This window comes from Notechis scutatus, chromosome 1, assembly GCF_049901735.1.
Source record: "Notechis scutatus isolate UNSWTSFEM ecotype Mainland chromosome 1, rNotScu1.2, whole genome shotgun sequence".
Classification (NCBI taxonomy): Eukaryota; Metazoa; Chordata; class Lepidosauria; order Squamata; family Elapidae; genus Notechis; species Notechis scutatus.
Window position 1 is genome coordinate 218,255,941 of NC_142009.1, and position 23,462 is coordinate 218,279,402.

The 23,462-nt window shown below is 35.6% G+C and overlaps 1 protein-coding gene across 33 annotated transcripts in view; it reads left to right on the forward strand.

Annotated features, from left to right (window-relative positions):
• CLASP1 (cytoplasmic linker associated protein 1) overlaps positions 1 to 23,462 on the forward strand; it is a 231,758-nt gene that overhangs the window by 121,910 nt on the left and 86,386 nt on the right. For 17 of the 33 annotated variants that reach the window (XM_087950241.1, XM_087950240.1, XM_087950243.1 and 14 more), the window contains exons 10-20: positions 76 to 149; positions 2,533 to 2,625; positions 3,151 to 3,296; positions 5,080 to 5,215; positions 7,025 to 7,095; positions 12,179 to 12,238; positions 13,376 to 13,453; positions 14,256 to 14,423; positions 14,767 to 14,816; positions 17,964 to 18,134; positions 21,573 to 21,596. In XM_087950241.1, the coding sequence (XP_087806367.1) occupies positions 76 to 149; positions 2,533 to 2,625; positions 3,151 to 3,296; positions 5,080 to 5,215; positions 7,025 to 7,095; positions 12,179 to 12,238; positions 13,376 to 13,453; positions 14,256 to 14,423; positions 14,767 to 14,816; positions 17,964 to 18,134; positions 21,573 to 21,596 (1,071 nt within the window). The remainder of the gene's footprint in view (positions 1 to 75; positions 150 to 2,532; positions 2,626 to 3,150; positions 3,297 to 5,079; positions 5,216 to 7,024; positions 7,096 to 12,178; positions 12,239 to 13,375; positions 13,454 to 14,255; positions 14,424 to 14,766; positions 14,817 to 17,963; positions 18,135 to 21,572; positions 21,597 to 23,462) is intronic. The other 16 variants (XM_087950266.1, XM_087950267.1, XM_087950242.1 and 13 more) reach the window with 1 other exon arrangement.

A 23,462-nucleotide genomic window follows, 5' to 3' on the forward strand; every position in this document is an offset into this window, starting at 1 on the left:
AAGACCTATTTTACGTACAGTTTATATGAATTTCTTTCATCGTTGTTATTCTTGCCTCCCTCTTGCATTTTCTAGCAACTAAAGAAGGAGCTGGTGCCGTGGATGAGGAGGATTTCATTAAAGCTTTTGAAGATGTCCCAACCGTTCAGGTAATTGGCTCATGGTGTGGTTAGAAATAAAACACACTAGAACTTCAGGGTGGTGGTAGAATGCATTTTTTTTAGAAAGACATTATTTGGAATTACTGCTTGCATCTCAGACAAGGACAAAGACAAGATAGTCCAGTTGATTGGATTGGCAAATCATTTCTTTTTCAATATTGCCACTGAGACACCAGGTTAGTTTGAGACTGTAAAGCAGAACATGCCATGAGAAGTTTGGTAAACTAACAGAATGGAATGGTGAAGAAACTTGTATAATTGGGAACACTCTTAAATCTCAATCAATCTTAAGTCATGAATGATATTAACAGTAACTGTATCGTTTCACAAGAGGCATGAAAGACACAGAATATAACATTGAGGTATGTTTTCTTTTGTTAATGGAAGCTGGTTGGTCTAGTGGAGACATCCCTAAGTAGAAAATGGGGAGTTGTTTTTCTTGGATCCCTTCTTTTCTTTGTAATTCCATCCTATCTCTATCTGCACTAGAGGAGTTCCCTTTGGACCACACGAAAGGTAAACAGGATGCTGCAGTAAAAAAGGGACAGTTTATTTTTTTATTTAAAACATTTATAGAGATGCCCGTTGTTCAACCAACTCTGGGTGGTTCCCAATCAAACAACAAAAGAAACATAAAATTACATTTAAAACTATAAAGCCAAACCTTTTAAAATATTTAAAACAATAAAAACCTGACATTGTTAGATAAAAGAAGTTCCCATTAATAGAAGCGCATAGTTGGATACAATTCGTGTGTTTAAAGCATACTGGGCAAAATTAGAGAAAATTATGCGACTTACTTTTATATTTTTTCTGGGTAATGTGGAATTAGAATATTTGGTTTGGTGTATATATAATAGTAGATTAGATCAGGTGATAGTGACTACACTGCTTTCAGGAAACATCACAGTGGAGTTCGGCTCTGTTTTACCATCTCAGGGGACAAGTTGGTCTACTTGTTCTGAGTTTAAAAATTAGGAATTGTCCTACCAAGCTGCCATGTTGTATTATTCCCTGTGACTACAACAGTTAGGTTTTTAGTAACTTCTATAAATTTGAGTTTTTAATATTTTACATGATATTTACTAATTTATTTTATTTGTTAAATTGTTTTATCAGATGGCAAATTTTAGATTATATCTCTACTTTGCTACTTGGGGTGGGGGGTGGGGTTGGTTCAACATTTGGTTGGTTAAACGTTTGGTTTTCAAAAAAAAAAAGATGCCCGGTAAAATGTCATCTGCACCTCTGTAACTGTCTGGTTTGGTTCTCCAACTCAACAAGACAGACACAGGCTTCAGAGAGTAATTAGGACTGCAGAAAAAACAATTACTACCAACCTGTCTTCCATTGAGGACCTGTATACTGCATGAGTAAAAAAGAGGGCCGTGAAAATATTTACAGACCCCTCACATCCTGGACATAAATTGTTTCAACTCCTACCCTCAAAACAACGCTATAGAGCACTGCACATCAGAACAAGTAGACACAAGGACAGTTTTCCCCCGAACGCCATCACTCTGCTAAACAAATAATTTCCTCAATACTGTCTAACTATTTACTAAGTCGGCATTACTATTACCATTACTATTAATCCTCCCATCCTTCCTTTCACCCATCTCCTCCCACTTATGACTGTACCCTTGTTGCTTGTATCCTAACGATTTTTATTGACTGTTTCCTAGTATGATTTGATTGCTTATTGTACCCTTTGACTATCATTAAGTGTTGTACCTTATGATTCTTGACGAATGTATCTCTCTTTTATGTATACTGAGAGCATTTGCACCAAGACAAATTCCTTGTGTGTCCAAATCACACTTGGCCAATAAAGTATTCTATTCTATTCTATTCTATTCTATTCTATTCTATTCTATTCTATTCTCCCTGCTTTTCTATGTTATAGTGTATTGCTAACACATGTATTTAATTCTTTCCTGTTAATTAGTATAATAATAATCTGTTTTAATACTTGAAATGAAATGTTGATTAATAAAAATTCAGATATAACCCTGGTAATCCAAAATATGTTTACCTTCAAGTAAAATGGAAGACCAAATTTTTTAATGAAATAACAGAGGGGGAAAAAGAAATACATGCATTTGATATCCTGAATTTAAATTCATATATTTCTTCCAATTTATGGAAAATGATTTGTCTTCGCACACCAGGAGTCCCTCTTTTTAGTAGTTTTTTGCTCTTCTCATGCATTTTTTCTGAACAATCCTCCTAACCATCTAATACATATTTGGAGGTGTACCGAAGATTTGTGATGAGGCAGGGATAATTGTAGTTCAGTTAATTCTTGTAGTTCTTGTAGTTCAGTTAATTCTTCTAGCTTAGTAAAATAGTTTTTATGTTTTCTTTACAGATTTATTCTAGCCGAGACTTTGAAGAATCCATAAACAAAATCAGAGAAATCCTGTCTGATGATAAACATGATTGGGAACAGAGAGTAGTTGCAGTAAGCATTTGATTCTAGATGAACTCTTTATGTAATATAACCTGCTTGGTATGAGATTATGCATTTTATGATATGGACAATCCCTACTATGCCTGTATATTTCTGCAAATTGGAAGTTTCTTATGTTCAAGATATCCTGAAAATTCTCATTTCCTGTTGAAAATATAAATATAACCAAGCAGGAATTGTGAATGCTTAATTTTCAGTTCTACAGAGGCAAGTTTGAATAAGAGCACATTCTCCATGGTAGGCCTCATGTTATAAGAAGTTGCCCTTCTCTTTAAGTGTGCTTCAAAATTGGTTAAATCAACCTAGAACTCAATTTCATTTTTTAACATTGTTTTCAAAATATATGTTAGGGTTTTAATATGGCTTGGATTTAAGCTTACCACTGTACCCTATCTGGAGGCTTAGCTGAAATGGAAAATATAAATAATAACAATTTTTATCACATTGACAGATCTGCACTCTGCAGATGATAACTGATAAATAGTTAATCTTGCTTCCTAAATTTTTGTTCAACAGTTGAAAAAAATCCGGTCTTTATTATTGGCTGGAGCTGCTGAGTATGATACCTTCTTTCAACATCTGCGTTTGCTTGATGGAGCCTTTAAATTATCTGCTAAAGACTTGAGGTCCCAGGTAGTGCGAGAAGCATGTATCACATTAGGGTAAGGAGCACAATCTATGTATTCTACGTTGTGTTAATTATTGTCAGGGTGAAACTGCAACATGTTTTCCTCTGATCAACCTCTTCTGAGGTAGAAGAGTGAAAAAACATTTTGTTGAATAGCTAAAGCAGGGCTGTCAAACTCGTCTGCAGGCCAGACACGTACTTGTGAACATTCAAGGGATGGGTTGGATTGGGTCTTCTGACTCTCATGAAGTAGTTTCTGAATCCTTCATCCACAATCCTATGTGCTCTCTCATATTCCTGGGGATAGCCTCTCACTGCCACCAGTCAATTTGTCCTAGATAAATTATTTATGTCCTGGATTACTCTGAGGGAGGAGACAAATGGCAATTTTCTTGCCTTTTCTTCAGTAGCTGATCTCCAACCCACATTTCAAAGGTGGAGGCACATTTTTCTTACCTGCCACAGTCAACCCTGGGAAAAGAATTAGTAAAGAAATAACAAAGATAGAAAACCCAGTATTGTAGAACAAATACTTGCGAATTGAGGATCAATGCAGGAAGTTGTTACCAAGAACTTCTTATTTTCAGTGTAAACCATGTCTTTATATCATTTTCATTTCTGGACAACTTGGCATTTCTCTATCTGCTTATCTTAATAAGCATGAAACTGAAAAAAGTAACAGAAAGAATTATTTGGTCATATATCCCTAACTAGTAACTCTTGAGTATTTTAGTAGTGGAAAAGCTGTTTCCCTGCCTCAGCGAAGTAGTAGGATTGTTGGGAGAGAGAAATCCATCTCTGCTGTTCTTAAATATGATTAGTTTATGAATATATTTACAAGTAAGCATGCCAGTGACTCCAGCTTCATGTCAGATATGTCCTTTTGCTACAATAATTGTCTACCCTGATATTGATAGTATGAATAACCTGTACTGTACCACATCTGTGAAAAAGGACTTAATAACAATTATGCAAGTGAAGCTGCCTGCTTTCTTGGCCCCTGTATATATCTACTATTCTTGTTCCTCCATTATGGGATATAAGATTGTAGTTGTTCATTAATTATTTTCAGCAGTTTTTATTTGTGAATGTTATTTTGGTTATTAAAGAAAAACCTATGGATGGATGGATACATACATACATACATACATACATACATACATACATACATACATACATACAATGTGATAACTTGCATTTCTATAGAAATAGGAAGATGAAAAACAAATTAACCACAAGTATCTTCAGAGACACCAAACATTCATTGTTTATGGAAACTTCAAAAAATTTCACCAGTACTGGTATTTCCATAACCATTGTTTCAACAATTCAATGGTAGTTTCTGTCTTAAATGTTCCAAAGCATTCCTTAAATCTTATTTTATAGGCTTGAATACTTTGTCTAAGTTTAGGGTGAAAGTTCAGGTATTTAATTTGCCCTGGCACTTTCATTCTGTACTGCAGTTAGCTGGAAGGACTGATTTTAAGAAAAGGGCAAGAGAGCTTGTTAATAGCAGCTCTAAAATGACAGAGAGGGCGAGGTGGAAAGCAGAAGAGAAGGTCTGACCAACTGAAAGCAGTTTAATAGTCTGTACCTTTTAGCCTTTCCCTATTAGCTTCACAGTGATCTGCTCCAGACTGATTCCTTGTAAAAACTGACCCTCATATCATGTATTGGAAAGAAAACTGAGTATACTTTGTTAGCACAATGTAATGTATTGTTAATTTATAGGCAGTGAATACTATAGCCTTGCCTAACTGCATCTTGGCCTATTCTGTTCTTTTATTATTGTGATCTGTTTTCTTGTTGTATTTCAGACATTTGTCAATGGTATTGGGTAACAAGTTTGACCATGGGGCAGAAGCCATCATGCCAACAATCTTTAATCTCATTCCCAACAGTGCCAAAATCATGGCCACTTCTGGCGTAGTAGCTGTGAAATTAATCATTCGAGTGAGTATTGCTCAATGCAGATACAAATTGTTCTCTCATGTACTCCTGATGAGAGAAGCAGAGGGATATAATAAACATGAAAATCAGTCCAATTAGTAGGCTCTTGCACATAATCTTAAATAGGCCTGGTAATCAGCATGAGAGATTCACTTACTGTTTGCCTTGCATCTATGTTTGTGTAAACATTACCAGACTGGAAATTCAAAAAGCTGAAATTAAATTGTGTTCTCTGGACTATTTTCATTATAGTCTGACAGTGATATATTCTACATTTGTTACATGTTAAATACCAATGAAGAGCTGAAGTATATAGTTTTAATGGAAAGACCACCTTGGCATTAAAAACAGACCTTCAATTTTGCATTCAGATGTTATAATTGAGGTTTGATTTACCATTGCTGCTTTTTAATTTAACATTACTTGATGTGAGGGAAAAGCAAATCTGTGTTCTGTTCCAAGGAAACAGTATTAAAAGGCCATTAGGCCTTACCTGGAAATCAGAGTATGTGAAAATTCTTCTAATTTTTTCCATTGATCTAGTAGAATGCTAGTATTGTTTTACTGGCCAAACTGCACTGTTCTTTCAGTGGTGTGCCAAGAGAAAACCTAAAAGTAGATTTGATCGATTTAGCTGATATATAATTGCTTCAATTTTTTAAAATATATGCCTTTAATCATTATATTCAAGCAAGTATTTCTTTAATATCTAGTAACTTCATTTCTACCACATTCAAAATCACAATTTGAGGTACACTGTGGTAGGATGTCTGTAAACTGCAGATTTTGGGGTCCACATAGAGACCCAGGACCCTACATTTATTCATTGTTTAATTGATCTCATTAGCAGTAATAATCAACAAAGAGAATTAAGCATAAAGTGTGTTTATGGTAAGTCAAAATTCTAGTTTGACATGACATGCAGTCAGAATCTTTTTTGGATAACCAAAATTTTGGAGATGCAAAATTAAAAAACATAGAGATGGGCTTATTTATAAATTATTGGTAAAGTGTGATACAGAAAGTGAGCAAGACTGCGTGATTTAGTAGCCACAGAATTTAAATAGAACAATCAATGTGCAAGAATCAAAATATCAATGGAAGAAAAATACAAATCATGCATTTTATACTTAGAAAATTTAGCATAAGATATTGTACTGATGTTTTATTCCTGCAGTACTGATTACTAAAATAGAAAATTGGTAAATTAAAATTAGGAACATTAAAAATTGTTGGAAATTCAGGAAGTAGGTTGGTTATTTTTTCATATTTGGTGACTGTGTTATAAATTCCAACTCTGTAAAGTAATTTGTAACGACATGAAATACATCTTAAAGGATCTTTCTCCTGTCATCCTGCAGTTTTTAATTCAATATTATCAAGCCTTATATTTCCATAAAATATGCTTGAATTAGCTTTGTACATGGTAAACGATGCAATAATTTTTTATGCTATTCACTGGAAATTATATGGAAGTATGCTTTGATATCAGAATTAACTTCAGATTTGAAAAAAAAAATAACAAAATGTAGAAGCCATGAAAACAAAACTATATTCCAAGACCATTTGTTTTTTTATATTTTTAATTTGAAGTTTGTAGTCCTTCTATCAATATAGCAGGCATGTTAAAAAATACATTGATTTGCTTGTTTTGAAAAATGAACCTTGCTAGCCATGGAAAAGAGTGATAAGACCAGCTCTGGTATTACAGATCTTTATGAACCTGCTGAAGCCATGTTCAGTATTTTCAATTTGATAATCAATTTGTTTAAGCTATTGCTTTTTACATTTTATTTTTTTTCTATTCCCTAGCATACACACATCCCTAGACTAATTCCCATCATCACCAGTAACTGTATCTCCAAATCAGTTGCAGTTAGAAGGTGAGTTATGCAGATTGGCATCTATTGTCTTGCTTTATAACTTACTTAAACAATTATATCCTTTTATGGAATAATTAATTATGAAAAACAGCCTGGTTTTAAGAATATCTAGTTATAGGAATTTTACTTGTTTCCCTTCTTTTCTTTTTTTGAGGGCTTTAGGCTTATTGATAGAAAGATGGCTATTGTTAATTCGTTTTTGAGCTTTGAAATCATCCTGGTTCTGACCAGCAGGGTCAGATGTGGTGTAAGAGGGCCTTTTTGTAATCTCCATATAGTGAAGAATCCTCAAAACTCATGTCTTTGTCATTTACTGAGCTGGACAATGCAAATATTGGCAGCCGTTCCTAATGACTAAAAACTGTCAATATCAATCTTTTTTGTTTCCTGTACTCTTGCAGGTTTAAGCAGACCATACAGGTAATTCTCCTGTGAAATCCTCAGTAGTATTGATCCCCACACATTTAAATTAATGTCTCTTCTCCCCCGATGGAGGTAGAAAACCATTTTCAGATCAAATCATTTGGGAATATCTCTCTCCACCCCCCCCTTTTTTTTGTTTGATCTCCTTTAAGTCAATTTGGACTCAAATCAGCCCCCGCTGTTTTCTTGGCAACACTTTTGGTTTGCCCTTGCCGCCTTCCTAGGGTTGAAAGAGGGCAACTGGCCCAGCTGGTTTTGTACATCAGGTAGGACTAGACCTCACAGTCTCCTGCTTTTTAGCCTGGTGCTTTAATCATGCCACCAAACTGACTCTCGGGAACATCAGGTAACTGCAAAGCAAAGTATGATTCTCACAACTCATAAAATTATCTGCTATATCTGACTTACCTCTCCCATTCTATTTACTCAGCTCTGACTACCAGTGCTAATATAAAATTAGAAATACTACAGGCAACAGATAATCAGAGTTGGAAGGGACCTTGTAGGTCATCTAGCCCAACCCCTTGCCCAAGCAGGAGACCCTACATCATTTCTGATAGATGGCTGTCCAGTCTCTTCTTGAAAACTTCCAGTGATGAAGCACCCACGGCTTCTGAAGGCAAACTGTTCCACTGGATGATTGTTTTCACTGTCAGAAAATTTCTCCTCATTTCTAGGTTAAATCACTCTTTGATCAGTTTCCATCCATTGTTCCTTGTCTGACCTACAGGTGTTTTGGAAAATAGGTTGACTCCCTCCTCTCTGTGACAGCCCCTCACATATTGGAAGACTGCTATCATATCTCTCCTGGTCCTTCTCTTCACTAGACTAACCATGTCCAGTTCTTGCAACTGTTCTTCATATGTTTTATCCTCCAGTCCCCTAATCATCTTTGTGCTCTTCTCTGTTGTGGGTTTTTCTTTTCTTTGATGCACCTCTTTGGTATTTGTATTAATCATACCACCTCTTGTAACTATAATTCAAATTTGTCATCTGTAAATCTTGCACAAAGTTGGCTTTTGGCCAGAGGCTGTTTTCCCCCCCAGAAAAACTGCATGCAGCACTAGGTCATTCCCAAGAATAATACTACTGTGTGTACTTGTTCCTGAAATTAATCTGCTTAGATGAATAGTCATATCCTATTTACTGTTGTTTTGTAGTTCTTAGACTTCCTACTGGGGTTGTTTTGGTGCATCTGCTTTTACTCTAAAATAGGTCTTAATTTCATTTGTTATGCCTTTTGGTTTCTTACTGAGCACTGACTTATCCAGGACATTTGTGGAATTTTTAGATGCTCCCTAACTGATTCAGGGTGTTCTTGAGGGATGGGGTAAAACCTGCTGGTTGTTTTTCTTTGTCGTCCATGTTTGCAACAACTTTATATAAAAAAGCATATTGAAGTAGAAAAGTGGCCTCAGGTTTTTTAGTATTAGAAATATTTAACTCCAAACTAAAATTCCATAGTTGTGTGTTATGATATCTGCTGTCACTGCTCATTCAGCCAATGCATTTCTATTTTTTTTTAAAGTCAACTGCTTATTTATAAGTAAATACTTACAAGGAAATAGAGCCTGACTTACTTAAATATAAAATTTACTAACAAGACAAACTAAATTCTTTGTGAAGAAAGGAATTCATTGGCCTTTTAGTAAATGACTGCATAATAAATAATTGAGCAATAACCATGATCAGTTGTGATTACCTCTTGAGAAATTATGTTGTGACTGAACAGAAATTATAAAGAAAAAAAATCCTATTGGAATACTGGAAAGTAATGAAGATTTAAAAGAGTAACAAGATAAAAAAGATGTCTGAGCAATTACAGAGAGCTTCTGGAATTAAGACAATAATTTAATGCAGGCATTCCTTCATATGTGACTATTCATTAAGCATCTGAAGTTACAGTGGAGCTGACTAAATAGTGGTTATGACCAGCCTTGGAGTTCCAATTATCCCACAGCCCTTGCAGTCATGTGATTGCAATCTGGATACTTGACAGCCAGTCGCAGTGTCCCACGATTATGTGATTGCCATTTGCAATTTTCCCTCCCTACTTCCTTAAAAAGTTAGTGGAAAAGCTGGCAGGGAAGATAGCAAATCACTCAGGTAAATTTCTCCCAACTGCACACCTCCCCCCAGTTATCTTGTATTGGCCAGTTGTGCACCCCCTCCCTGACCCTCACCACACCTCTCTTCTACCATCACTCATCTTCTCTAACCCATGCCCTGTCTCTTAGGCACCCATCTCCTACCCCTGCATCCCTTTCTCTCACCCAGGAGCAGCCACTTACCTGCCTGCTGGCCTGGAAGTTGCCTTGCCTAGTGCCATGGGATTTGGTTAGGACCATGATGGTGAACCTATGGCACACGTGCCGGAAGTAGCATGCAGAGCCACTTCTGCCGGCACTCGAGAGATCGCAAGGAAGAGCCCCACTGCACATGCGTGCACTCCCCCACCAGATGATTGTCGGGTATCTGCCGCGTATACATGGGGGGAGACGCGTGCGTAGGAGACATATATGCATGTGCAGAGGCATGCAGCGTGCGGGGGGGTCACGCACGCATGCGCAGGGGGGTGAGGGGAGACACGTGTGCAGGCACGCGAGTGCACTTTTGGCATGCAACATGGAAAAGGTTAGCCATCACTGGGTTAGGACAATGATCGTGAATGCAAGGAATTGCCATCATTAAATGATACAGTCATACAATGAACATTCTGGTCCCAAGTTTGACACAAGCTGAGGCGACCTGTACAATGCAGGCACATAGAATACTGCAGTTCCTGACTACAGCCATAAAACTTAACATTACTCAGAAATGTTTCAAAACCCTGAGGGGGGCTGGCAGGCAGCGGGTTAAGAAAAAATAAAATGAAATGATGGACTTGTCAGCATAATTGAACATATTTGTCATGTGGCACAAGTAAAAAAGAATGGTGCCTCAATTAATTGCACTGTCACAGCCGTCGTTTGAACATTTCTTTTTCTGTTTTTCAAGTTTTATTAGATTTTTATTTTTAAATAAACATCAATATCACTACATGAACAGTGTGGCCCCTGGGTATAATTCATTTTGATACAAATGTCAATAATGATATTCATAATGGTTGTTATATTAATCAAACTTATATAATCCTAGTATTAATATACATGGTTTTTTCAATCTTATGTTCCATTTTAATGCCAATGATGTTATAAGCATACATGATAATTTCATCTTTCAACCTCCAACCTTTTCCATCAAATTACTACTTATGTTCTATTGTATAAAGATTATATCTGCTAGTATTCCCCTTATTTCTTATTTCTAGCTCTATTCTAACTTCTAGTCAGGTCACCCTTGCTCATCCTAATATTAATACACATGTTTATTTAAAGCATAGCTCTTCATTATTTGATTGTTCAAAGTCACAATATGCCATTCAAGTACCAGTCTTCCTATTATTTAAACATACCTTATAATACCTTCTTTCAGCTCCAATCTTTCCATCTAACTATTGTTTCATATAAGGGTGTGTATTCTGATTTCTGTCTCTATTCAAATTTCTAATCAGGCCATCATTATATTAGAAAAAAAGTATGTGTGTGTGTGTCTGTCTGTCTGTCTGTCTTTCTATCCATCATCACTTATCTGTTTTAATACCTCAATTCTTAATCGTTTTTTGGCTTGCCTCCCATACCACTCTCTTGGATCTTTATCTGTATCTTCACCATTAAGACTGAATATTTCTCCCATCTTTATCCTTCTAAGCTGCCAGGTTTCCAGAGTATCCACCCAGACCCCTATCTCCCTTCCAAGAATATCTTCCAGGTTATCTGATTCCCTTTTTAAGTCTCTTAAAGTGCTTTTCCCTTGGTTTATTTCATCAGCCATTATTGTCTTTATCATCTTCTCTTTCCCATCTTCCTGCTTTATTTGCTGGTTTGTCTGTTTAGCCTTTTCTTCCATTCTTTCTGTTATCTCCTCTCTTTCCTGTATTCTCTGATTATCATCAGTTGTAACATACTTTCCATTTTTCCATGTATGCCTTGCATTAGGTACTTTATCTCTCTGTGATTCTTTTCCATAGAACCCCTAATGCTTTGGAACATCAATGCAATTTCTCTTGAACTCTCACTCTTTTCCCACTGATGGAGCATCGTGCCTTAATTTAATAAGTCCCGCTCTTACTCAAGTCCAAAAACAATATATTCCAGTCCAATGTTTGTCCTCAGAAAGTTCAGTAATCATAGTTCTTTACATCTCAGGATTATTAATCAATTCCATTTTAATAGTCCAGAAAGCTTCCGCAAATCAAAAATCACTTTGCTTTACTTAAAAGTCTTCCATAATAGTCTCCAGTGATCATAAAGTAACTTGTTATAGATCAGTCAATTGTCACCACAATCCTCCAGATGAATGTTGTTCATTTTTCTCATCAATGTTGAACACTGAACATTTCTGACACCCCTCCCTCTGCTCATGCCAATGTTCTAAACCCTGACTAGAAGCACGTGATTTTCTGTAAAGTTTTTATTTAGCAGCCTGAATACAGGATTCCTCAAAATACCGTTGAAATCACTATTTCATGTGTAACTACTTATTTGATGTTTAAGGAAGTTGTCATTGATATAGCCTCTGGAACAATATTAATGACAATTACCTTTTTTCCCCCTCTCAGGCGGTGTTTTGAATTTTTAGATTTACTTTTGCAGGAATGGCAGACACACTCCCTGGAAAGGTAAGATACGAACATTATGATATGTGACATGCTGCTCCTCTGGCTGCATTGGGGGGGGCAGGGGAGGGGAGATTCTGTTGAATAGAATTGAGGAGATCTGGAATATGAGTTTAATGTGGCTCCTTTTTCTCCTGCCCTTGCAAAGGCAGACAGACATTCCCTCTGACTCCAACAGAGGAATAAATAGAGACAGGTCTGGCTTTATTTGGGGGGAGGGAGGAGAGAAAAGCAGTTTCTTTTGCCTGTCTAATGTCTGAACTGTTTCCATCCCAACTGCTCCACATAAGAACTGTTATGTGACGTGCACAATTAGTGCTTCCATTTTGATTGCTTTGTTTCGCCCTTCTTTCACCCTTCATTTGGGCCACATCTGAGCTTTTGCAGACTGTGGGCAGGCTCTCTTTTGTCTTCATGGATTTTAGTAAGCTGCTCTTGAAGACTTCTCAAGACGAAGTATGGGGTAAAATGTCTAAATAAATGCATGTGCAGAAGAAAGGAGCAGAGCAGATGGAAACTCCTAATTTTTAACCTTTTTTTTTTTAATGTGTCTGTTTAAAACAAAAAAGGGGTAAAATTTTAAATAAATCTTTTTGTTTGTATAGGTATCTGCTTAAAGAAAAACTCTTGAGAGATATTACTCTGGCCACTGGAAAAAAATAGTGATTGTCTTTGTGTAGGCAAAAGGCAAAGACATTCAGGGTGTAAGGAAGTAGTTACAGAAAGTACCCTCAAATGAGAATATGTGAATATTTTTGTTGACCCACATAAGCTTAGCAAGTTGGTGTTGCAGAAACCCTTCTGTATAGATCAAACATTTGGTTTATAGCCACTCGATTACGTTCTTGTATGGCTTCAGCATCTTAATGTGCTTTAGTGTCTCCATGCTTCTATGGTTTCCACATACAAAGGAATGACCTCCAAGGAATGTTTCTGGTATTTCTTATAAAAGAGAATGAAATGCAATAAAGCTCACTGGGATAAACAAACACCCACACCTTTAAAAGGATACGGTGTATCCAGTTCTTTTAAATTCTGGGCAAGTGGATAAACTTCCTTTGAATTCCAAATGTAATTCTGGACGACTTTTTCTTCTCTCCTTTCTCTGACAAAGTAAATAGCAATGTGTTCTAATTTCAGGCATGTATCAGTATTGGCTGAAACCATCAAGAAAGGAATCCATGATGCTGACTCCGAAGTACGAATAAAAGCCAGAAAGTAAGTGGGCATCTTTTGGCTTTAATTGTTCAGTCCATCAATAATCACAGGCTTTATAATGCTGTTCAGCTGAAAATTTATCCAGTAACTGATATTCCAAGGAAAGAACAGGACCAGACCATTAAGAACTCAGGAAATGGACCATGCTATGCTTAATAAGTATTCTAAGCATTTTACTGAGGTACTTGAAAGTAAATGTCATCAGAACTTCTTTCATTGGAATTTTTTTTCTGCATAAGCCAAATAAAACTAGTAATTGTTTTGGTTCTGTTTAATATTGTTTGTTCAGAAAATTAATGTGGGAATTTGGAAAGAAAAATCTTGATGTCAACATTTTTTTTGTGTAGTATCCCTGAAGGTTCACGGTTTTACATTCTACAGGATATATTCTCTATATTCTCTTCCTACTTTAGAATTTAGAACTTGGTTTAATTTAATATAGAAGAGAAGTCCATCTATTTCTGCGTTCAAAATAACTAATGGCAAAGTAGCTTATTTAAGCTTGTAATGTGTTCACTTCTTTATTTATTTATTTATTTTTGGTAATATTGCACTGACCTCTACATCTGTTTTCCAGTTTCTGTAGTTACTTTCCTACCAAAATGTTAAACTCTTTTAAACAATGTTGGGAAGCATAAATAATATATGTGAAAATAAATAGGCTTGTCACAATTATACAATTGATTTTCTCTGCTAAGTTTTCCAGTTTTTTTTTTCTTAAAATCTGTTGAGGCTCTCTGGATGGTTAGAATCTGATATGCTAGTATACTGTTCAATGATCAGTTTAAATTTTTATTTTCAGGTGTTACTGGAGCTTCCACAGCCATTTTAGCCGAGAAGCAGAACATTTGTTTAATTTGCTGGAATCCTCATACCAGAAAGCCCTGCAGTCTTACTTGAAGAATTCTGATAGCATAGTGTCTTTGCCTCAGTCAGATCGTTCCTCTTCTAGTTCCCAGGAAAGTCTCAAGTAAGCCCTTCCTTCCACTAATGTATTGCTATTGGATGAACTTTATACCTTCAAGTTAAATCTTCCTCATCTATAAATTAGAGCCTTTGTATTTTGGGAATGGTTATTTTTGTGAATATAAAATTAAGTATTTACTCTTACATGGAGTCTAAAACTGATTTTGCTTCCTTATTTATTTTTGTTTCTGTACAGCATTTTTGTAGGAAAATTCAAAATGGATTAATGTAAAAAATACATAGATACAAATAACACAGAATAATTCATCAATGTTGATAAAGAATGAGTTAATAGTTAATATAAAATTCATTATGGAATGAGATCCATTAATTCTATTCCTTTTTAGCCGTCCATTGTCTACCAAAAGAAGCCCAACCGGAAGCACTACTTCACGAGGTAAGAGACCAGGAGAAGAAAATGGTCAGATATGAGGCAAAATAAGCTCTCTCTTTCTTGCAAAATAAGTAATTTTTACTCATACTGCTATATTAGTTTTGCCCATTACTTTTATAAATTAAATACTGGGGGGCCTAAGACAGAATGATTCTAAATATAAGATGGTTGAATACTTCAAATATCAACCACTGGAATGAAATGTTGAAATATGAATTGCTTTATTCTTAAGCAGACTTTGTTCTTGTGTGTAATGATGGATGATGGTGACAGAATACTGAAAGAAAATTCTAAGCTCAGATATGGAAGATGTATAAGAATTCTCAAAATATTCTTTTTTTTTTTTTGAAACAAATTTTATTAATTTTAAAGACAAACAAACCATCATTAACCATTGAATACATAAAACCTCTTTCCATTATAAATTTTACAAGTCGAATAAAACATTATTTTATACAACATAATTCTATTTTACACCATTTCCATATGAATATATAAATATCTCTTAACAAATTTCTCATTATTTCTCTTAACTCTTATTCAATTTCATTATTATTATTATTTTTTCCTATATTTATCCAATTTATAGTTATCATCTTCATTTCTCTCTGATTTGATTACCGTTATTCTCATCCAACATTCCTCCAAGGTTTTATTAATTCTCACACAGACATAAACACACAAAACACAAAAACATAAAACTTCTTTTTAGAAAGTAACTTGGTCCCAGATTACCTCTCTCTATATGGACTTCAATTAAATTCGTGCTCATCTTATATACCATTACCTATCTTATTTACCTTTCTATATCTTCTATATAGCTTCTCCCCGCTTTTCACTCTTCTTAATTCTATTTTATTTAATTCATTTTAATTTAAATCATTATGCTTGTATCTTTTGTCCATTCTTTCCAAATTATCCATTTATCTCATTCCCTATAGTAAGAAAAAAAGGATTTCTCCTGAAATCACTAATCAGAGTATGATGCCTTTCTATCGTCCCCCTAAGTTAACATTTAAAATAACGCCTAGTACCCAATCTGATTCTGCTTAGTACATTCTACCTACTAACTTTTAAAAAGAAGAAGAAATAATAAATCCAAAGTGATTAAATACATAATTAGATAATAAATCTAAATATTAAATCTTATAACATTCCAATTATCTATTTCAAAGACAAATGCTACAGTAATAAGTTTATAATAACATCAACACAATAGTCAATTAAACTCTTTAATTAAACTCAATATTTTAAACATTCCCTTTAATATTTTATTAAATTTTAAAGTCTATCATTACTAAACATTTCAATATTTTAACCTTTTATTAATTCTTATAACATTCTAGTTTTCTATTTCTAATACGAATACTACAATACCATCTTATGTACCTTGCAGAACCTTCTTTTTTAAAGAAATTATACATTACCCTTTATCCCTAAAAAAAAATTCCTTTTTTCCCATTTTGTTTCATACCTTTGTGGCTTTTCCCCCCCTTTTCCCTTCTTTTCTTATCCCACCTGACCTTTTTATCCCCCCTTCTCCTAACCTCTGCCTTGTTAGCTTCCCCTCTCTGTTGTATTCCTTTTTTCTTTTGCTTTCTAACATTGTGTTGATTTTGGATTTTATTTTTCTCTTTCTTGGGTGTTTTTTTAAGTCTTAAGTCCTTCATTTTCCTTCCTCTCTTTCTCCTTTCTTTCTTAATTAAATTTTTGGATTCATTAAATATGGCATCTTCTTCTTCTTCTTCTTCTTCCGCTTTCTCCATCTGTTGTTGTGTTTGCTGATAAATAGCAAGCGCCATTTCTAAAAAATGAAAAGCTTCTTTCACAGCGTCCTTGCCTTCTTTCTTTATTTTTCCATATTGCTTTCTAAGTTCATCAACAGATAAAGCCATTGTAAATCTTTTCTTTTTTTCTTCTTCTTAAAACAACCAAGATGTTTCAAAAGTTAGAACCGTTCCCCAAAGTCCCAGAGTCATCAATCAGTCCAAACAAAGCACAAAGTTCTCACTTTCTCTTCCTGGGGTAATATCAATAAAAAGAAAAGAAAAGTCCAATCTATATTTTAAAGCCTTGTTGCAATTAATTTCTAGTCTCAAAATCTTCAAGGCATCTCCTCCAACAAGATCTTAATATATATTTTTTGTCCTCTCCCTTCCCACTTATAACAAGGAGCCAAATTTTTACCTTCTACAAAAAGACAGGTTTCTCAATATCCATTTGTTGATTCCATAGGGAAGGAGAGTAAACTTTCTCTTTCAGCACCTCGAATTTGCCGCTTGAAATTCTCCTCTGGAAACAAAGTATCATTCAAAAAATCATAGTTTTCAGGATGTTAGGTGTATCTTAAAGTCCTGGGTCAGCCAAGAAAAAACTTTCTCTTCAAAACTTTCTCCCTCTTCCTCCTGCACAGTCTTACCCAGCTGCCGGCTTCTTTGTGGCGGCCATTACAGACCGCCGCTCCACCGCCTTGAGAAAAGGGGGTTTTGCCGGCAGGGGAGGGGGTCTGCAACACCCCCAAACCCCTCTCCGGATCCCCCTTGTCTTCGGCTGCCTCTGCGGGGCAGCCTTAGCCTCCAGACCCATCGGGATCGGAGGCACCAAGACGGCTAGCGCCGCAGGGATCGCGCAGTATCGCAAATCCCTGCCGCTGCCGAAGCCGACAAACCGGAAGTCTCAAGAATTCTCAAAATATTCTTAATATGTATGTGGCAAATGCTATTTTAAGATATAATGCCACATTTGATTAGAAAAGTCATGTCCAGTACGGTTGTACTAATCCCTGCATAATGCTTGCTGGATTGTACAATCATAAACAGCAAAGGGGAATCTGATAGCAACTAATAGAGATTTTTAAAAATCCCAATACTTGCTGAGCATAGTGCTATCAAGCAAAATATGGGACATTAAGTAGGTCAGTGTCTTGCCCTGAAATAAATTAATAATGTGCTGTGGATAAAAAACGGTGCTATACAAAAGTATAAAATGTCTGTTTGGGCTCTATTATAGTATGTCAAATAAAATACATTTTTATAGTAAATTGACGGTTTATGATGGTGCTTTGAGTTTCCAAGTTGTTGAAATATGTTGGAATATGATGGCTTTTGGAATAGATTTATCTATAACTGTGGTTTTTCTCCTTCCTTAAAGCTTCTGCAAGCAGTGTGAAATCTGCGTCAACATCGGGGTCTCTCCAGCGTTCTCGCAGTGACATTGATGTGAATGCAGCAGCCAGTGCCAAATCCAAAGTAACATCTTCTGGTTCGGATTCCCCCTTCAGTTCTGCTGCAGCCCTGCCTCCAGGCTCATATGCATCTCTTGGTACGTTTACTTCGTTTTTTTTACAAAGATGACACACAGATAATCAGGAATAGAGGGAAATTTTTTAAGAAATTTAGTTTTACAGTGGATTGAAATGCAGTTCTTGGGCTAAGCCCATGTATTGCACTGCATTCATAAATCAGGGTTTACATGCCTCCGTGGTTGGGGTCACCCAGTACAATAATCTAAAATGAAAGTTTTGTTCTGCATGTGACATCAGATGGCGTATAGTATGTGGAATAAATGCAGTAAACATTGTTTAATAACTTTTTTGATAATTAAACTACTTAGTTTTGTAAAGTAACTGATCAATTTTGAGGGAAAAGGTATTTTTGGTGGTATTTATTAGAATTCCCTAGCAAGACTTCAGAATTCTTTAATAATTCAAGAACATCACTAGTCTGAAGTAAAATTTTGTTAAAAAACTGCAGTCAGCATAAAATGGGAAGTATCCTATCTTGTCATTTCCAGAAAATGGAAACTCACTTGAGTTCACTTCATTTGAACTCACTGTCTTAATACGAAAATAAAATATGCATTACAAAAAGCAAATAGATTCAATCAAATATATCTCAACGTATCTGTATTGCTTATTGTTTATGGCCACCTCATTGATAACAATTTCTATTAATGTCTGACATTAACAATGTCTTAATTTAGTTAAAAGAAAATAAATACTTTTCTAAGAAAATGTTCTTACAGCTTGGTGTTTATATCAATGGCAACATGATGTTTGAACTAATGATCTGTGATCTATGAGAGATCATTGCAATATGTAGCAATGGGCCTCTTCCACCACTGGCATTTTCTAACTATGAGTTGTATCAGCATGAAAGCGATATCTTAGTTTACTGAAGTTTGAGATGCCATACAATGCTATTTTCAGCACAAATAGATAATTCTCCTGAGACTCCCAGGTGATATTCTGCCTCTATGGGTGGTGCCTTCTTGTGGAGAAAAAAGACAAGAGTCTAATCTTCCATAACAACTCTTAATGGGAAGAATTATCCTGCCTCCGAGACTGATCTTCCCCAGGGCCTGATTTTCCAACAAAAGTGGGTCATCTTTGGCAAGTGAATTAATACCTTAAGAGTTTTCTGAGACCCTGAATGTTCTGCAGCAGAAAATGGAGCAAGTTCATACCCCTGGTCAAAAAGTGCAAAAGAAAGGAGAGAAGAGGTTCTGATTCCAACAAGAGTAAGAAAGGAATTTACAAACCTAGGAATTGTTCCTGAGGTCCTTCCAAATTAATCCTCTTTCCAATTCTCACAGATTCCCGAATTTCCCCTCCACTGAGAAATTTCTCTTAGAAAAAAGGCCAGAAAAATAAATGCCACTAGTCACTAGTGCCATTATGAAACTATGTTTTCATAATGGTTTAAAATCTCTTCTAAATCCTAAAATTTTGGAGGTAGGGAAGCTTATAATAAAAACATCTCTTTAAGAAAACTGTTGATATTTCTTAGTAGAAACAAAAAATAAAAGGATTTCCTAATTTAGGAAAGGATAAATTTAAAAGTATAGATGTTATTCTTTTGCCCTATCTGCTTAGATGGTCTCAAGGAGTAACCAGATCTAGATAGTCTAAAAATTTAGAGCCTCAGGTAAATCCATTCTCTATTTAGTGGTCTCTCCCCCCACACCCCCCAAAAAATCCAGAGGTCAGAAGAAAACATCAGCTACAGACTACTAGAATCCATTTATATGACAAGAAGCATCACTATTTAACAGTGTCAAAGTACCAGGATTTTCTTAAGACTACCAGCATCTTCTGTAAATCAGTGCAACAGAACAAGTGTGAAATGTCACAGATCTGGAATTTATTTTCCAAAGTAAATGGAGGCATAAAGGTTACACTAGATCTGAGGTTGCTCACACAGTACCTAGGACAGAGATGCTTCAAAAGAGAAATACTAATATCAGTTTTGTTGACAATCAATATACACTATTTGGTAGTCTCTGCAGATTTAAAAGAAGCTTACTTTCATCACCTGATTAGAAAAGAAACTGAAGTTTGCTGTGATAACATCCCTCTTAGTATTAGATCTTTCTTTTCTAGTTAATTCAAGCACCACATGAGATTAGTAACACCAGTGGTTCATCTGCAGATTTTGTTTCTCTACTTAGCCAGCATTTTGATTTCAGCGTTACCTGAACCACCTTCTACAGGACCCAGTTGTCAATCCTTGGAGTTATTATGAGCCATGGTGGCACAGTGGTTAGAATACAGTTCTGCAGCCTATTTCTGCTGACTGCCAGCTGTCTGTAGTTTGGCAGTTTGATTCTCACCGGCTCAAGGTTGCCTTCCATCTTTCCAAGATTAGTAAAATGAGGACCCAGATTGTTGGGGGCAATAGGCTGATTCTATAACTGTTTAGAAAAGGCTATTAAAGTCTAAGTGCTATTGCTATTCCCAATTGTCTACCTGAAACTGAATAGATATGGTTATGGACATATTCAGATAAAATCCACAAAAATTTACTTTCCTAAGGGTTAGGGTTAGTGTTATATTTTGAAATTACTTACACTATCTCGTGATAACCAGGATACTTTCTAAATATTTATATAGATCCTTGATATCACAGAAAATGAATGGTAGTCCTCTAAAGCTTAAAATTGTGACTGGCAGAAGCATCCATGAGGAAATGGGGGGACAAGTAACAAAAACATTCTCATGTTGCAAGTGCTATTTTTGTTCACTTGCGTTGTCATCTTGCATGCACACATGAAAAGGGCAGAGCTTATAACATGAAGCTGCTTTTGTCATTTTGATGAAAACCTTCTGTCCTGTAGATATCTCTAATGACTAGTTTTGTTTCACAGTGTTTAGGTATGTAAGATGTCTGGGTGATATTTTATTCTGATATCACAATAGCATTGGAAGCTTCGACACCTGCATTTTCTTAAGCACTCCCTGCAGTGTTTCCATAAATTTGTATTCATTATAATAAAATACATGGAGAAAAATGACAAACAAAAAGCACAACTAATTTATGAATTGTCTGTTTCTTGTTCAGACCTACTCACACTTGAGCATTAAATACTCTATGCAGCAGCATTAATACCGTATGTTAACTGCTTATATTAACAGTGCATTATGTGGTCATTTTTAGTCAACTGGACCTGCTATTAACAATCTGTAATGAAGAGATATCTGCTAAATTAGTAGAAGAATGAATACTTATTTATAGTTTACAGGGTCTGCTAAGTAGCATATAATTCCAGAAGAAATGCATCAGAATGTTTCTTGTGTGAAAACAAGAAAATGGGAGAAGGAAATCTTTTTGTGGTTCTGCACTATTAACTAATTTATTTTACTTTGTTTGACTGATGTGACTTGCCCCTCATTTGTGATACTAAAGACACCCTGCCCACTTTTGCTGATATTACTAACTATTCCCTCTTATCACTCTCCTTATTCTTTTAATTTGCTTAAAGATGGTACTACCAGTAAAGCTGAGGGTAAGCTGACTGTATAACAGGTCTGTCTCCAACTTTACCAGGTCTCTGTTATCACCCAAGTGCTCCCTGGTTTTCATCCGTGTCTGCTGGTACCTCTTGCATGACTCTTGCATGGTGTTTTGACTCTTTCCTCATGTTGGAACTATTGTATGCCCTTTATCGTCTTTTTCTCCTAACTCCTAGGCACAACTTAATTTAATTTATTCAATTTAGGCAACATCTGACTCCAGACTCTCTGGGCGCTCACAATATAACAAACAGTAAAGAACAGTGTGTGTGAATAATAACAAAAAATTAAGAATAAGAAGGATAAAGAGCAAGAAAACAAGATAATCAAATTACATAACATGTCCCCTGTCCCCGATAGGTTTATCAGACATACTTGAACAGTATGTAATTTTTAAATCATTTATGAATGTCATTCATTATACTGTTAAATACAAAACAAAAAAATTTACATCTCACATATATTTTTACTCAGATTTAAATTTATAAACCAGATATTGTAACAATGAATATCTGGGGTAGAGAAATGAATATATTGGACTTTTTTATTTCTATAAGAAAAGTACTCAGTGCAGAATGTTAAATTTATTGGCCAGAGACATTTTTCAGTTCTCTTATTGGTTGTGCAGAAATAGTAACTTTTGTCATAAATAGATGGCTTTGTTTTCATTATGCTTCTTGGCTGTTGCTGCACTAAAGTCGGGTTTTTCAAACTGAGATGTTGTTCAGACTGAATTATTTTTGTTTAGAATTTGGAAATGGAGTATTCAGATTTATTCCTGCACATATTCATTCTCTTCCTTCTCTGACCAATTTCATCAGTACTGTACTGTAGAGGTCCCCAACCTCCAGTCCATGGCCCAGTTCAAAGGCTGCATGCAGCCCATTGAGAGACATGGAAGTGGTGGGCGAGTGCACCCACACGCGCGGAAAGCTGCTTTTGTGAAAGCTGTGTGCGCGTGGAACCATCCCCTCTCCCCCCGGGTCACTACTGCCATCTCTGCCAATCCTCCATAAGTATGGGGACCACTGCTGTACTGTATTTATATCATGCCTATTTACAGACATATACATTCATTACATTACTTCTTTTTGGGGTAAGCAACTTTATGTTAAATGCAGAAGCAAAGTAAGAGACAGTAAGCTAAGGAAATTAAAGCATGAAGTAAGAAAAATAAATATCTCGTTTACATAAACATTACTCTTCATCTTTATTATCCATCCTTGCAAACCACAGTTGTTCCATTATGTCCATACACTAGTTTATATATCACATTTTGCTTTTTGAAGTTCTTTCCTCTCTCTTCTTATCAACCTTCTCACTCATTTATTTGTTTGGCAATTTAATCTTTATTTGCCTTCATCTCAATGTATTTTTCTGTATACTAATCACTCATTTCTAATATATTCAGTCACTATCCACTTGGCACCTGTTTATTCTTGATTACAGTAATGCTTGTGTGCCTTTTGGAGTTTTCAATATTTCTATATAAAGATTACCTGAAACATGATCTATTCTCTTCACAAGTCCTAAAACCCAATTAAACAAATGAATCAAAAGGAATACTCCTCCTAGAGTATTACATGCTCTTAATGTCATCTTGATTAGTTGACTACTCCTTGGGAGGGGGGGGGGGAACATGACAGATAACGGTGTTGAATTGCCCCCATTATCAGTCTACCTGATAGTAAATTGGTAGAGTCCAAACTCTGGAAATAGTTTTGTAACTTTTCCAACTGGTTAACATCAACAACTTTTCCTATTCAAGTGGGGCATCCCAGTTACCGAAGACAAAGGTCCACAAATTTTTGCCCTACAAAAATAAATAGCTTTGGATTATTTTCTTCAATAAATAAATG